Here is a 14,919-nt window from a genome sequence, read left to right on the forward strand (position 1 = left end):
CACGAGGATATGGCCGAGACTGTCGCCCAGGTCGCGGTCACGTGGAGTCGTGAACGCCCATGGAATACCAATATCAGTGACCAATACCAAAGCAACACCTGTAATGTTTTTGCTACTCCTACCTTTCTCATCCCCTTTATTAACCACTGACATTGGGACCCATAAAATCCTGACCCACATGTCAATGTAACCGTCGCTTTCCGTTTCCGTCATCGTCTTCCCCAGCCGGCCGTTCCAATCCGTTCCCCCGGTTATTCTATTCCCTTTCCCTCCCCCGCCTCCTCTGCTCCTCGCTCTCCCACCCGCTCGGGTAGGCCTGGGCGTTCGGGTTACCCGAAAATTTCGGGTCGGGTAATCCGGGTAATTAAAATTTCGGGTTTTAGAAAGTGTTACCCGAAATTGCAGTGGGTATTATAATACCCGAAAGTTCGGGTACCCGACACTTCGGGTTCGGGTATCGGGTACTCCCGAAATAACCAAATTTAAAAAACAGCACAAATAGTCACACAAATAAGTTGCTCTAGTCCACCGCACAAATAAGTTGCTCTAGTCCACAATAACAAATTAAAAAACAGCCACAATAGTCACACAGACACAGCCACAATAGTCAATAGTAAATTAAAAAACAGGAACCAGCCAGGCAGCCACTACAAGTCTACACTACAATCACACAATCACAGCCACTACAAACACAGTCACATCTCACATGCTTGCACCAGCGACCAGCCAGCAAGCAGTCAAGCACATTGTCCAGGACTCCAGGGCTCCAGGCCACGCCCAGCCAGCACGCCTGCACTGCACGTCTGCACCAGCCAGCAGGCAGCCACCGCCCAGGCGCCCACCAGCAGGCAGCAGCCACCATTCAGCTTCAGCCTTCAGCCCACAACACGTCCATACTCCATCCACACCAGTACACCACCCAGTCCATCCACAGTTCCACACAGCCAAGGAATATAAGGCTTATCCTGCCATTCTGTACATGAGTCCAAGCAAAATATATATATGTTAACATTTCATAGCATTAATAAAAAAGAGTACAAAGTTATTTAAACAGTAAACAATGCATAGCAGATTAGCAGCTCACTCATGTGTTGCTGGAGACTTGGAAGTGGAAGTAGCCTCGGTTCTTTTTCCTTTGCCACCATTACCAAATTCTTCAATTAGCTCTACAATTAAAGGAGTGCAAGCATGTAGCTATCAATTAGAAATGGTTAAACATCAAAATGATCAAATACATACAAAAAAATGATGGAATATACCTTTTTCTATAATAGTCAATTCCTCGATATTCTCTTCTATGTTAATGGGAGTAGACCTTCTTAGCCAATCTTGGGTACATACAAGGGCCTCCAACATGAAAGGAGTAAGGGAAGTACGGAAATCATCCAAGATACGCCCACTTGTGCTGAAAACGGACTCTGAAGCTACTGTTGATATTGGTATAGCAAGGATATCTTGGGCCATGTGAGCCAAAACCGGCAATCTATGTGCATTGTCCTTCCACCAAATGAGAACATCGATCTTTTTCTCTGTGTCTTCACAATCTTCAGATAGATATTTGTCAAGTTCTGATTTAGTAGTGTTGTTACTACTATTAGTCAGCTTCATTTTCTTGGCAATAACTTGTTTAAGCTTCCCTCCTGGAGCACCTTTTGCTTGAGTTGAATCTGTTTCATCTGTTGTTTCTTCAATTGGTGCATAAATATTTCTATATTCTTTAAACAGTTCTCGGATACATGTCTTAATAGCAGACCATACTAGTTGTCCTCTGTCCTCACCAAAGATCTCTTCAATGGTAATCTTATGGTACAAAGATAACTTGTATCTTGGATCAAGAAATGCAGCCACAAAAATCAATAGATTAATGTTATCCTTTTCCTTACCCTTTCCTTTCCCTCTATCCTTCTCTGGTTGTGGTTGTGGCTCATTCCAAACTCCCCAATACTTGTCATATTTCTCTTTCATTCTCAAGCCCATTGAAACTCGCAAAGGATCCACACTGTCAATCCATGACTGAATCAACAAGTGGATCTCTCCAATCTCATGGAAGAAGGTGTTACTAGTCACATGAAGACTAGAGGAGATGCGAATAGTGAGATCATAGAAATGCTCTAGAAATTCAGCCATCTTCTTGGCATCCTCCCAATCATCCTCATTTGGGTGACCATGTCCTCCTCTCACCTCAGATAGCTCCAAAACATAGCTAATGTCGTCTTCAGCCAACTTTAAAAATACCTTCTCATACGCAATTGCAGCCTTCAACATTAGATATGTTGAATTCCATCTTGTTGGGACATCAAGCCTCAAAAAGGCCTTGATGTCCACCTTCTCTTCCTCTGCAATTTCCTTGAACTTTACCAACCTTGAAGTTCCATTTTTTATGTAACGAACTGCATCCCTAACACGCTGCACTGAGAGGTCCACATCTTTCAAGCCATCTCGCACAATGAGGTTCACTATATGTGCAGCACACCTCATGTGGAGATACTTGCCATCTGCTATTGTTGTTTTATGTAATTGTCTTCTCAAATAACCAATAGCGCTATCATTGGCACTTGCATTATCAACTGTTATAGTCATAATTCTATCCAAACCCCAGTCCACCAAACTTTTGATCAAGCTTTTCCCAATATCATCCCCCTTATGTCCCTTTATCTTGAAAAAGCTAATGACTTTCTTCTGCAAAATCCAATTCTCATCAATAAAACTTGCTGTCACAGTCATATACCCATCTTGTTGTTGGGAAGTCCAACAATCTGTTGTTACACTAACTCTTTGATAAGAGTCTTTGAAGAACTTCTTTAGCTTGGCCCTCTCTTGGAAGTATGTACGCACAATGTCCCTAGTACAAGTTCTTCTAGATGGCACTTGGAACCGTGGGCAAGCTTTTGACATAAATTTTCTGAAACCCGACTTCTCACCAAAAGCAAATGGCAACTCATCTTCTATGAGCATTTCAGCAAATGCATCCCTTAATGAATTTTGATCAAACCTCCAAGTGCTAGGAGCTTCCCCTCCGGTTGCTTGCAAAGTACCTTGCTTTGGGTCTTTATCAAATTTATTGGGGTTGCGCTTGCAGACATTAAAATGTTTATTCAATGAAGATGTACCATGCTGATTGGAATCAGCCTTAAGGATACGCTGACAATATTTGCACTTAGCAGACTTTAGCCTACCCTTGTCATCTTTGATCTTAATGAAATGATCCCACATACTTGACCTTGGCACAATCTCCTTCCTTGCCTCCTTTTTCTCAGTTTCGTTCTCAAGGTCTACAAAATTAGCATCCCCTTGGCCTTCAGTTCCACTAGATTTACCTCGTATAGTTTGTGACTGATCACCTGTTGTTTCCACAGTTGGTTGCTCAAATTGAGTAGCAGTACCCATAGATTCTCTTTCCAATTCCATGTCTACTATATCATCGATACTATTAGGCATCTGCAAAAAACTCAAACCTTATACTAACTTACTAAGTTAGTGATAATTAGACAACATATACTGATGCTAAAAATTGCATACGTTGCTTGATTCCTCGGTCGGTGTCGTCGTGTCGGGCGATGAGGTATGCGTGGTCTACTGCCGTGCTGCCTGATGCGAGCCTGCGAGCCTGCGAGATCGGATTAGGCCATTAGGCAATTAGGGTTAGGGATGTGCTCTGCTATCTGCTCTATTCCTTGGGCAGGGCTCAGTAGAAAATTAGGGATGACCATATCAGTGACCGGACCCTAACCTGGATGGCAGTTGGCAGGAGCAGGACGGCGTGGACCACTTCGGCTGGCTTGGGCGCCGCTGGAGATGTCGCGGCGTGGACGTTGGAGGCTTGGGCGCTTGGCTCGGCGGCTGGAGATGTCGGCGTCGACGGCGTGGACGTTGGAGGCTGGATCCTTGGAGGCTTGGGCGCTTGGCTGCCGCTGGAGTCGCTGGAGCCTGGAGAGTGGAGATGTCGAGGTCGAGCGGCGCCGCCTGGAGGCTGGAGTTCTGGAGATGGAGCGTGCTGCGTGACGTCCGTGACTGCCGCCTGGATGGAGGCATGGAGCCGCCTGGAGATGGAGATGGACCGTGGCCCGTGGCGTGGGTGGGCCTGGCCGCCTGGGCCGGCCAGCTGCCAGCAGCATGTGATTATTTGTGACATTGGGCCGCGGCAGATATTCGGGTACGGGTTGTTCGGGTACCGGTAGGTGCTACCCGAATTACCCAGAATAATTTCGGGTTTCACAATTTACTACCCGAATTTCCCAAACAAATTTCGGGTACCCGACATTACGGGTTCGGGTATTTCGGGTTCGGGTAACGGGTAACGGGTTTTTTGCCCAGTCCTACGCTCGGGCATCCGCCACACGGCCACACCAACACTGCACTCCACCCCGGCACCGCCACAGTCCTCCTCCGTCGCCGTCGTTCTTCAGCGGCGCCTTCGCTTCCTCAGCACGGTACCCTAGCATCAGCGATTCAGCGCTCACTACAAGCCACCGCGGCCATGGCGCCCGCACCGGCAGCGCTCTCCGCGGCCAACGCCCTCTCGCTGCTCGCGCCCGCTAGAGTCTCCTCCGGGAGGTGGAACAACCTGTCCGTCTCCGTTTCGGCCCGGCGGGTGGTGTCTGTCGCGCCGCCAGCGGCGGCCACGGCGCAGAGGAGGCTGGTCGCGGCGGCGGCGGCGACGGAGATGGCGCCCGCGGCGAGCGGGGAAGAAGGGAGCAAGCCGTTCGTGGAGGAGATGCGGGCGGTCGCGATGAAGCTCCACACCAAGGACCAGGCCCGGGAGGGGGAGAAGGAGCCCCAGGCGCCCCCCGTCGCCAAGTGGGAGCCCTCCGTCGAGGGGTACCTCCGATTCCTCGTCGACAGCAAGCTCGTCTTCCAGACGCTCGAAGCCATCGTCGAGCGCGCCGCTGTCCCGTGGTGTGAGTGCTCCGCTTTACTTTCCCTTCCCAGTTTGTCTTGATTCGTGAAGTGGATGTCGCCTGTTGTGGTTCGTGTGAATCCGTGAAATTTGATTGGTTCGTGGCCAGAAAAATTACGCCTTCTCTACCTTTTTTTGTCTTTGTTTTTTTTAATAAAAAGAATAGAATGGCCTATCGATTAATTATATGCATGATAATTAAAAAAATAATAATTATGGTGAAGTTTTAGCTTCGTTATAACTTTATTTTTTGTACTAAACTGAAGGTTCAATGTCTGTTCGGGTAGCAGTGGCTGGATAGTTTCAAGAAGGGATGGAGCTGTACTGTCTCTTTTCAACTATGAATTTGAGTGTTGGAAAAAGAGTTTGGTCGAACCATCCACAATAGGTAGAGAATGACTAATAAGCACATTGATGGTTGCATGTTCTTGCAAGGAAGAAATTAGTTATGCTTCAACTCAACTGTAATGCAATGTTGTTTTCTCCCTTCTGTGAAGATTGTGTTGCTTTGTGTTAGATCAGCAACTGTTTAATAGGTATAGAAATCTTTACATAGAAACTATTTCCTCTATTTCCTCCGAGCACAAACAAGTTCATCTAGGTTTGTCCTAAGTCAAACTTGTTTAACTATGACTAGTAGCATCTTAAATTGTACATAGATTGACTATGCGCGATTCATATATTATGGAAGTCTTTCTCAAAATGAACGATATAATATCAATCTTGTGTTGTCAATCCATATAAAATTTGAAAACTGGTGGCCCAAAATTGAAAAAAAAGATTGACTTAGGACAAAACTAATGGACTTATACTGTTATGGTTAGTGCTATTTCATTTGAATTCCAGATTTCCAGTGTGCTCGATTCTCATTGGGCCGTGGCTTGGTTGGACTTGGGCTGTATCGGGTCGGGGGTGATCCATTTGTTCATCTATGTTTCATACTTCGTTTATTCTAAATTATAAGACGTTTTAGATTTTCCAGATATTTAGATTTCACTATGCACTTAAATGCACACTATGTCTTAAATATATAGTAAAAACAATTTATCTATAAAAAATGTCTTATAATAACGGAGGGAGTAGTAGTTAATGGGCGATTGCTTCATCAGGATTTGCAAAGATGCTGCTTGTTGACATTTTTTAGTGGTGTGTGTTTCAGATGCAGAGTTTCGGAATACTGGGCTGGAGAGATCAGAGGCGCTGAAAAATGATCTGGAATGGTTCAGGCAACAGGGCCACACAATTCCAGAACCATCGGCCCCTGGCACCACATACGCTTCTCTACTGGAAGAGCTGTCTGAGGAGGACCCCCAGGCCTTTATCTGCCATTTCTATAACGTGTACTTTGCTCATACTGCTGGAGGCCGAATGATTGGCAAAAAGGTGACCCTCCCCCCTTGTGAGAAAATGACAAAATACTGAGTAGTACATGGCATCATGTCACAACATTGTTTTGGCAAGCATAATTTACACAGCATTGGCACATTCAGGTGTCTGATGCCATCAAATCCCCAAGCATGCCTATGCATTCTCTATTGAATATGATTCCTTGTGCCTTTTTTTCTTTGTCGATACTACAGTGCACTTCTGGTTAGGAAAATGATTACCTTTCGTTGCTGATCTGGGCAGTTCAGAAGTCTGAAACTACCTGTTCCTCCATTATCTCGTATCATTTAACACAGTACCATGTGCTCCTGGTATCTTAGGTTTCCGAGAAGATTCTGAACAACAAAGAGCTGGAGTTCTACAAGTGGGAGGGCAATCTCTCCCAGCTGCTGCAGAACGTCCGCAACAAGCTTAACCAAGTCGCTTTGGTAAGTCCCTGGAACCAAACGCAAGTACGAAAGCTTTTTAAACTGAACGGCAGATTCTCGAAGGAAAAACTAACTGGCAAATTCTTTTCCATGTACTGGTTGGTTCCTCAGAGCTGGTCTCGGGAGGAGAAGGACCACTGCCTGGAGGAGACGGAGAAGTCGTTCTCTTACTCAGGAGGCCTCCTCCGCCATATATTCACCTGATCTATCATTGCTGGTTGATCCAGTCTCAAACGCTGTAAATACATAGTCCTTTGACTGTTAAAACTTTATTACTGGTGAGGGGGATCTCCTCCCCCAGGTACGGTTTACCTGCATTCAAGTTGCCCAGTGTCTTACTGGATTGCTGGTGTTTGGTGTTTCTGTGATGCAATCTGTATTCTGTAGGTCGTTTCATGACTAATAGAGTCGACCCCTTCCAATGTCGTCAATGGCTAGAGCTCTTCCAATCAACATGCCTAGCGTATTTGTTTTGTAGTGTGCGTACGTGAGTGCTTAGTACCGTACCAAATATAAATACTTCTTTGTGTTTTCTGTATTTTGTTTCAGGTTTGAGTACACTCTTATTTTAGGTTTAAAAACCTTGGACCCATTCGATTCCCTCTCATTCTATATGGATTGGAAAGAATTGAGTAGGTTTAAATCTATATTAGGGCTTGTTCGTTTTACTCTTAATCTACGTGGATTGAATAGGATTAGATAGGTTTAAATCCTAAATAAGTCAAAATCTTTCATAATTTTTTAAATTTTATCCAATCCATGTACGATAGAAATAACCGAACAAGTCCTTAAATCAAAATCCTTTATAATTTTTTTAATCCCTTCTAATCCATTAGACATAGAAATAACCGAATAAGTTCTGAGACGAAGAAAAACTTATGATCGGCCGGCCCTTTAGTAAAGGGTGTTTACCTACGTCTCTCTAATTGTAAAAAGTATAAAGAACCAGTTTCACGGTCGCCGTATTGCGTCACCTCCAACTCTAAAAAAGAAAAAAGTAGTCAAATATACTCATACAGTTTCTATATAATTATATACTCTCTACGTTCTAAAATATAAGTTATTCCAAGATTCTTGGAGAGTCAAAGTTTTTAAAGTTTGATAAAAAAATATAGCGAGAATCATAAAGATTTATAACACAGAATAGATATAATATAAAAATATATTTAATGGAGAATCTAATGGTATACATTTGGTATCGTAAATATTATTACTTCATTTTATAAATTTAGTTAAACTTGAAAACACTTTGATTCTCCAAGAATGGAATGACTCATAATTTAGAACGGATGGAGTATTATATAAGCAAACTTTATTTTAGTAAAATATAGAAATATGTGTGGAGCCAACAAAAGTTAGACTGCACAATTTTTCCAGGAGTGTGTGCGTTTGACAACGTCTGCGACGGGCAAGAGATTGTCATATCGCCGTTGCCGTTAGTTCATGGCTTGCAGCGGCGAAAATATTGCCAAGCTTGTGACGCGGGCCGGGCATATACAAAGTGAGAAACAGAGCCCAGGAGACTGCCGACCATGCCAGTGATTCAGTGACCCAGAAAATTGTGGTTGAATGTATCTACTGGAGTGTGAAATGATTGTAGCTCTGTTTAGTTTAAATAAATAGAGACGAAAAGAATAAGCATAAACTGAAAACATGTTCTTTCTGAAATTGGTTTGCTGCGACTCATTGAAGCTCCCATCTTATTGTAAACATACTTGCAGATTCACGGACAGAGAAAAAGTCACTTTAAAAACGATCCAGACTCCAAAAAGCGATGCAATCACACATATTAAAATCGCAACAGCATTTCTAACCCAACCGAAACTGGACGGCAGGGCGCAGGCGCTTACCAAATGCAAGCAGCAAGCGAGAGGAAACAGCACCATCATTTCTGCTATACTCATCATCAAAGAGGAAAAGGGATAAAAGAATACATGTGTGCAACCAAACGCATCTGTTTTGCCCAGAAATATGCACTAGTCAATACAACGAAGCCTCCTCACACGCTACCAGTTGATTACACCAGGCGCCATGGCATCCAAGCAAAGAATGGACTGCCTGCCTGCCTTGCACAACCCGCAGCGCCGCGGAGATGTCAAAATTCCCAACATTATTGACGGTTGGGAAGGGGCTGATATAGTCATCTAACATAACCTAATGAGCTACTATTCCTGTATAATCTCCGCCGGCTACGTCCGTGGCCTCCTGCTGTACGGTAGTAGCTCAACTCAGGCGGCTGTCTGTAAGAGCACCTATCTTACCGTTGCTCGCATCCACGCGTACATCACATGATACTATGTGCTGCTTCTTCAGCCAGTAGGCATATTCCCAGAAAATGGCTTCAATGCCCTCAAGATTTGACCGTGTAATCTACCGCCCCCAGCCAGAATCATCTTACTGGGGGGCAGTCTCACAGGCAGTGCTTGTCATCAAAGCCTTCTTGTGTGAGCAAGCCCGTGACGAGTTTCTTCAATCTGTCCACACCAGGCCCTGGGCGGAGATCCTGCACGCGCTCAACGGCGAAGGGTCTCCCTTCCTCAGTCGTCGCATTCAGTAGATACGTCCATCCACCGGGCACAAACCCATCAGGCCGGCGGCCCAGTAGCTCCTGGTCGATCTTGTCCAGCACGGGGTCTTCTCTCCCGAACTTCCTTGCAAAGGGCGCGTTGCTGTTAACCATGCCGTCGAAGTCAGCGAGCGTGAGGTAGTGAGGGTGCTGCTTCGGTGGGTTGTCCCAGGAAATGAAATGCAGGTCATGGTTGACTGTGGTGTTGCGGAACTCCGGCACGTTGCAGATGACCGTGTGGAAGTAGCCCTCTGGCGAGGAAAGGAAATTGGCGTAGTACATCAGGACTGTCCTTGGGAGATTGTCCCATCCCCATATGCAGTATTCGATAAACTGGTGGGTGAGCACCATCCATGCCGAGCCTGGAAATTGTGCAACGGCAAGCATTCATATTCCACGGATGCAAAGTGAGGAAACATATATGCCGTGAACGAGATTGGGCAGGAAATGTCAATTGATATACTAAGGACCAGCAAATATCACTTAAAGCATAGCATCAAAGACTATAACATAATACTTTCATGAATAGAAAGTAGCACACAGATTAACATTAATGGCTTCTGCGACCAAGCATAAATTAATGCCAACACTGAAATATTTAATGTTAAGTCGTTTATTTTGTATTCAATAAATTGGGAAATCTGAGGGTATGGAAATAATAACTTTAGATGAAGAAAACAAGAAAAACTAGGATGTCACTTTCACCATTCACAAGCTGGTGCTTGCCACGGTGGTAAATAGAAGTGCTACCTCAAAGCTTCCAATCTGATGTGCCTTCCGCATGATGCCTACCCTTACTAAAGTTATGTTGATAAACAGCAATAACCTAAACTATTGCTGTATCTTTTGTTCTCCCATAGCTTTTTATGGATCCATACTTAGTTTCCCATTAGAAGATTGTGATTTTCAGCGACCCAGAAATCATGATATTTAGCATCTCTTGGAGCATTGAAGTCCCATACATGTCTTGATAAAAAAATAATATTAAAAGGAAAATACAAAAAAAAATTGAATATTTTTAGACAGCTTCTATCTGCAAATATGTACATCGAAGTTAAATCCATTTTCTTTATTCAGATTCAGAAAACTTTTCAAGGTACCATACCAAGAAAAACAATAAGATTAATTGGCTTCACCGTTAATAATAGCAAGTGCTCTCAGTTTCTTTAAGCAAAATTGGTGTTTCAACAAATTTGAGACCAAACCACTATGTCCGTGAACAGCTAAAATGAAGCTATCTAGTACTATCTCAACTGCTAATCTGCTAGTCAGCTGCAAATTTTCTTCCTGCTTCGAGATATGGTAATGGAAGTTCTTTATGGTTTGCTATATGATTTGATTCTAGCAAATCATCTGATGCTAAGTTGCTAACATGCCATTCTGGTAGTGGCGTAGTGCAGAGATAGTCCATACAAAAGCATATTGATTGCCCATAAATTACTAGGTAATAGGCACAAGCTAGCAATTCAAGACCATAATATTAAAATCAAGAGTATAGCTGGACCATCACAACAGTCTACAACTTCTCAACCTGGCATTAAATCCCATCAGGCAGATTGGTCAAATACTGGTTGCACTATCTCCTGACAGAAGTGTCATCATGGTTCATGCTCAACCAAACTAGTCTTAACACAGAGGTCAGCAAAGAAAAATGAAGTGTTTGTTTTCTTGTACCAAGCATTAACAACAGTGGCAAAAAAGAGCCATTAGTTGCACATGATTCCAGGAAAAACAGACATGTGAATAAAAACCAACACTGCAAACAATTAGTATGTGAAATACAATGAAAAATGGTACTCCCTCTGTCCTTTTTTTATTTGTCGCGTTTTAGTTCAAAAATGAACTAGTGGGCGACACATATTCGAGAACAGAGGTAGTATATAGAAAATAAGAAACACTAATACTAGAGGGAGATAGAGAGCTATTTCAGAATTCTCAGGGAAGATGATGCTGTATTTACCAGTGAAGAGCTTGAACGCAGTTGGGACACTCCGTTTCTCTGTTATCCAGAAAACGTCAGACTTCTGCAGGCTGTATAGCCCAGGGTCGATGATCACCGGTTTCGCCCTCTGGTACCTACAGAGAGACATATTCAGCAACTGCAGAACTCGTGGGAGCATATAACAGAACTTTGAGAATTGAGACAAACTGCAAACTTACTCCTTCCATCCGATGTCACTGGTATGCTCAATGAAGTTAAGCTGCCTGGGCAACTCGGAGAGCACATGCAACAGGTCTGCCGATAGATAGACAAACCAGACAAACAAAGAGACAAGTTGATCACAACAGAAAAGCTTGCACCATGAACAAGTAGAAGAATCCATAAAACGGTAGTAAATCGAAAGGGAAGAACCAAAATAAGATTGCAACCAAGAGAGGGAGAGAGGCGACTCAGTGCGGGGCTCTTTTAAAAGAAAGAAATACACGCCCCAAGATTGACTTTCCCCTCCCTGATACCACCTAGAACTAGAAGCGGCAAAGATAATCAAATCTTACCAAATTCCCAGACCAATTGTGGAAGAACATGTCATAAATTAATCTCACCCCATTCCCAAGTGGCAACTCCAAGCCCACGTATAAGATCGCATGTTTGGCGAACACTCGCAACCAAACACTGTACGCCAAATTTCAAATCCCCATCGTCCAGTGACCCAAACTTGGAATTGATTTTGCCCGGAACGCAAAGATCGCGCCTTTAGAAGCACCGAAAAAATAGGATGAAAGGTCGCGTCTTCCCGCGACGGATAGATCCAATCGCGGAACTGGGGGGCCGAAGGAGGCAGATCGCATCTGCGCTTACCGTCCTGGGTGACGAGTGGATAGTCGGAGGCGGAGAGGTTGATGAACCAGTCCCAATCACCGCCCTCGCGCAGCAGGATGGCAGCCGCGTGCAGCGTATTGGCCACCATGGTCGGGCCACGGTAGGTGACCAGGTTCGCCCGTGTGACGACCTTGACGTTGCGGAACCTGGCGTAGACGGGGTCGGCGCGGACGGCAGCGGCGAGCTCGGCGCGCTCGGCGGCGGGAGCCTCGAGGTCGAGGTGCACGACGTACGTGTTTGCCGGGTGGTAGAGCGCCCTGAGCGTCCGGCGCAGCGCGGCTCCGTCCCCCGCGGAGCCGGAGACGAGGTAGGCGATCCTGGGCACGGCGCCGCGCGCGGGGCGCTCCTCGGCCCGCATCTGCTGGCGGAGCTTGGCCTCGACGAAGAGGGGCTCGGCGGAGGCCGCGGAGGGGAGCGGCGAGAAGGAGAGGAGCAGCGCGCGGGAGGAGGAGAAGAAGAGCGACGCGGAGATGAGGATCGACGAGAGCAGGACCGAGGCCAGCAGCGGCGCCGCCCACCGCCGGTGAGCGTGGATGTGTGCCGCCGCCCCGGCCGCGCCGGAGGAGCCCGGCGACGGCGGCTTCGCCTCTAGCATCCCCCTGTGCTCCACCCCCCGCCCCCCTTCCTCCTCCTCCTCCGGCGGGGCAGCGGTGGACACCGGATCGCGCCGCGCGGGCAGCTTAATTAGAGGGCCGGCGACGGTTGGTGCTCGCACGCGATGTGGCGTGGCGAGGTTACCGCGGGCGCCGCGGAGGTGGAGGGGGAAGGGGAGGACGGGGGCACGGGCAAGAGAGCGCGTCGCGGTGGACGGTCTCGTGAGTGAGTGCTGCTGGGTGGGCGGGTGGGTTAACCTTTGCGTTGGTGCGCCGCTGCCTGCCGGTCGCGTCGGGTTGGCGTTGGCCCTCCAGTCAGGCATGGCCTCGTGGCATCTTCTCGTGCCGCTGCCACGGATGGAGATTGATGACGGACCCAAAAGCCTCGTCCTGCCGTGTGAGATGGAGAAGATCGGTAGAGTGAGGTGTTGGGTTTGGATTTTCTTTTTTGTGCTTATCTTGCGGAATGACTTATTCTTAATCCTGAATCCATTTATGAGAGATTCTGATATTTGCCATCAGCATGAAACATGTTTGTAAAATTGCCATCAGACCCACATTTCATAGACCCAGCTGGACCCATAATTCATAGACACAGTGGTAATTATAACAAGAAGACAACATTGTGAGCGGCAAAAATCCAATTATTTCATTTATAAACTGCGTTGCGTTGTGTCGTCTACATTTTCAATCCTGTTCCTTCCTAAGGCCTACTTTGGAATGGAGGATTAGTAAAACATAGGGATGAAAAAAATGTAGGAATAGAGTTGCATGTCACCTTCAATTCCACAGGAAAATTTTCAAGAGGTTGGACCTCATGTTAAAAAACCTCCAAAATCTCACTACAATGCTCAATTCCATAGGAATTTTATAGGATTTGTTGCAACTCAATCCTTTGTTCCAAAGGACCACATAGGAAAACTTTCTATAGGGTTTTAATCCTTTAAAATTCCTTCACTTTTCCCTTGTTCCAAAGGAGGCCTAATAGTAGGTCTAGGAGTACGTAGTAGTAGTTGATTAGGTCCAGCTCCCGCCAAAACTGATTGTAAGGACGGCGACATTTAATTTGTGCTAAATACTGTTAGATATGTTTATTTTGTACAGATCTTAAAGGACATTAAATCCAAACTGAAATTTATCCAGATTCATATTTAACTCTAAGAAAGGAAACCAAAAGCTTGTACTTGGCGGCATAATGGATCTTTAACTTGTTTTGTCTTCTTATAAAGGCTTAACCCATATTCTTAATTTGGCTTGTCCTGCATTTATATGTAGTGATTTCTTACCAACTTATACCTAAAACATTGTTTTTCATTGTTCTACGATGTATATTGTATTGTTCGTAGAGCGGAGTTTGCATATGGGTATAGGGATGAGTAAGCTGCTGGAGACAGTCTTAGATTGATGAAGTTGTTTTGTCTGTATACAATAAAAAGTTGTTGGATTAGAATAATCCTAGGCCAACCAAATAACATACTTTGGCCATGAATCGTAATTTGGTCAAGCTATAAATTATATTATTGCAACAAAAAAAACTGTCGTTGTAAGTTGTAAGCCCGTGCACAGAACGTGTAAATGGACATACAAAACGTTGTTTTGCATAGTAGGTCGTAATATTTACACTGTGAAGTTTGAAATAGTAAATAAGATAATGACCCTTGTGCAGCACTACAAGTATTAAAATGAACGTACAGTCATCCATATATGTGTTTTAGCCCTTTTATTATTAAGATCCTGTTGAACCTAAAGCTGCTGAAGAACAAGCATAGCTAATTAAATCAAAACAATTTAGTATTTCTTCTTCTCTTATCCACTTCAAAAAAAAATGTTTCTGCCTGTTGAAGGCATGTTTGGATGTGAGGACTGAAAATTAGCCCACCTTATAAAAATGAATTAAATATAGACTAATTATAGCCTAATAAGGGTAATGAACTCTAACCATCAATTAATCATCATTACCTTTTGTTCGCCTAAAATCAGTCTATATTTAGACTTTTTAATTGGCATTCGTAGAGGCTAATTGTTGGCCCCTGAATTTAATAGGCCCTAAGTGTATAGCATAGGTTTTATCCTCTTTGTCGATTGACAATTGCTGAATGGATGCCTCTGCTTTCGACATAGTATATGCAGAAGCAAGAAATATGTGTACTCATATGCCGAGTGGACGCCATGAGTACAACAAGTCTTCGATGGCATCATGGAGCTGAAAAGAAAGTCGTCTACGCCCC

At 44.8% G+C, this 14,919-nt stretch overlaps 3 protein-coding genes across 3 annotated transcripts; 1 reads left to right on the forward strand and 2 right to left on the reverse strand.

Annotated features, from left to right (window-relative positions):
* Nucleotides 1-507: 507 nt before the first annotated feature.
* Nucleotides 508-3,975, reverse strand: LOC109940502 (zinc finger BED domain-containing protein RICESLEEPER 2). Its single transcript, XM_023300366.1, has 5 exons — nt 3,731-3,975; nt 3,520-3,607; nt 1,260-3,438; nt 1,085-1,166; nt 508-973 (listed from the first exon to the last, which is right to left on the reverse strand). The coding sequence occupies exons 3-5, from the start codon at nt 3,436-3,438 to the stop codon at nt 961-963; spliced, it is 2,274 nt and encodes a 757-aa protein (XP_023156134.1). The 5' UTR covers nt 3,520-3,607; nt 3,731-3,975; the 3' UTR covers nt 508-960.
* Nucleotides 3,976-4,360: 385 nt separating this feature from the next.
* LOC100192807 (uncharacterized) lies at nt 4,361-7,131 on the forward strand. The gene is made up of 4 exons (NM_001367081.1): nt 4,361-4,898; nt 6,057-6,280; nt 6,604-6,711; nt 6,823-7,131. The coding sequence occupies exons 1-4, from the start codon at nt 4,478-4,480 to the stop codon at nt 6,913-6,915; spliced, it is 846 nt and encodes a 281-aa protein (NP_001354010.1). The 5' UTR covers nt 4,361-4,477; the 3' UTR covers nt 6,916-7,131.
* A 1,495-nt stretch (nt 7,132-8,626) lies between these two features.
* LOC100857097 (acetylglucosaminyltransferase) lies at nt 8,627-12,994 on the reverse strand. Its single transcript, NM_001254771.2, has 4 exons — nt 12,078-12,994; nt 11,438-11,513; nt 11,238-11,353; nt 8,627-9,639 (listed from the first exon to the last, which is right to left on the reverse strand). Exons 1-4 carry the CDS (start codon nt 12,691-12,693, stop codon nt 9,122-9,124), a joined length of 1,326 nt encoding a protein of 441 aa, NP_001241700.2. The 5' UTR covers nt 12,694-12,994; the 3' UTR covers nt 8,627-9,121.
* Nucleotides 12,995-14,919: the final 1,925 nt, after the last annotated feature.

The sequence above is a fragment of the Zea mays genome, chromosome 6, assembly GCF_902167145.1.
Source record: "Zea mays cultivar B73 chromosome 6, Zm-B73-REFERENCE-NAM-5.0, whole genome shotgun sequence".
Lineage (NCBI taxonomy): Eukaryota > Viridiplantae > Streptophyta > Magnoliopsida > Poales > Poaceae > Zea > Zea mays.

Coding starts and splice junctions, on each gene's coding strand:
- LOC109940502 (XM_023300366.1), bottom strand. CDS start 3,438: ATGCCTAATAGTATCGATGATATAGTAGACATGGAATTGGAAAGAGAA. Junction 1,167..1,259: donor ATTGACTATTATAGAAAAAG/GTATATTCCATC, acceptor CTTTAATTGTAG/AGCTAATTGAAGAATTTGGT.
- LOC100192807 (NM_001367081.1), top strand. CDS start 4,478: ATGGCGCCCGCACCGGCAGCGCTCTCCGCGGCCAACGCCCTCTCGCTG. Junction 4,899..6,056: donor GCGCGCCGCTGTCCCGTGGT/GTGAGTGCTCCG, acceptor TGTGTGTTTCAG/ATGCAGAGTTTCGGAATACT. Junction 6,281..6,603: donor GCCGAATGATTGGCAAAAAG/GTGACCCTCCCC, acceptor CTGGTATCTTAG/GTTTCCGAGAAGATTCTGAA.
- LOC100857097 (NM_001254771.2), bottom strand. CDS start 12,693: ATGCTAGAGGCGAAGCCGCCGTCGCCGGGCTCCTCCGGCGCGGCCGGG. Junction 11,514..12,077: donor TCCACTCGTCACCCAGGACG/GTAAGCGCAGAT, acceptor ATCTATCGGCAG/ACCTGTTGCATGTGCTCTCC. Junction 9,640..11,237: donor TGCGTTCAAGCTCTTCACTG/GTAAATACAGCA, acceptor CACAATTTCCAG/GCTCGGCATGGATGGTGCTC.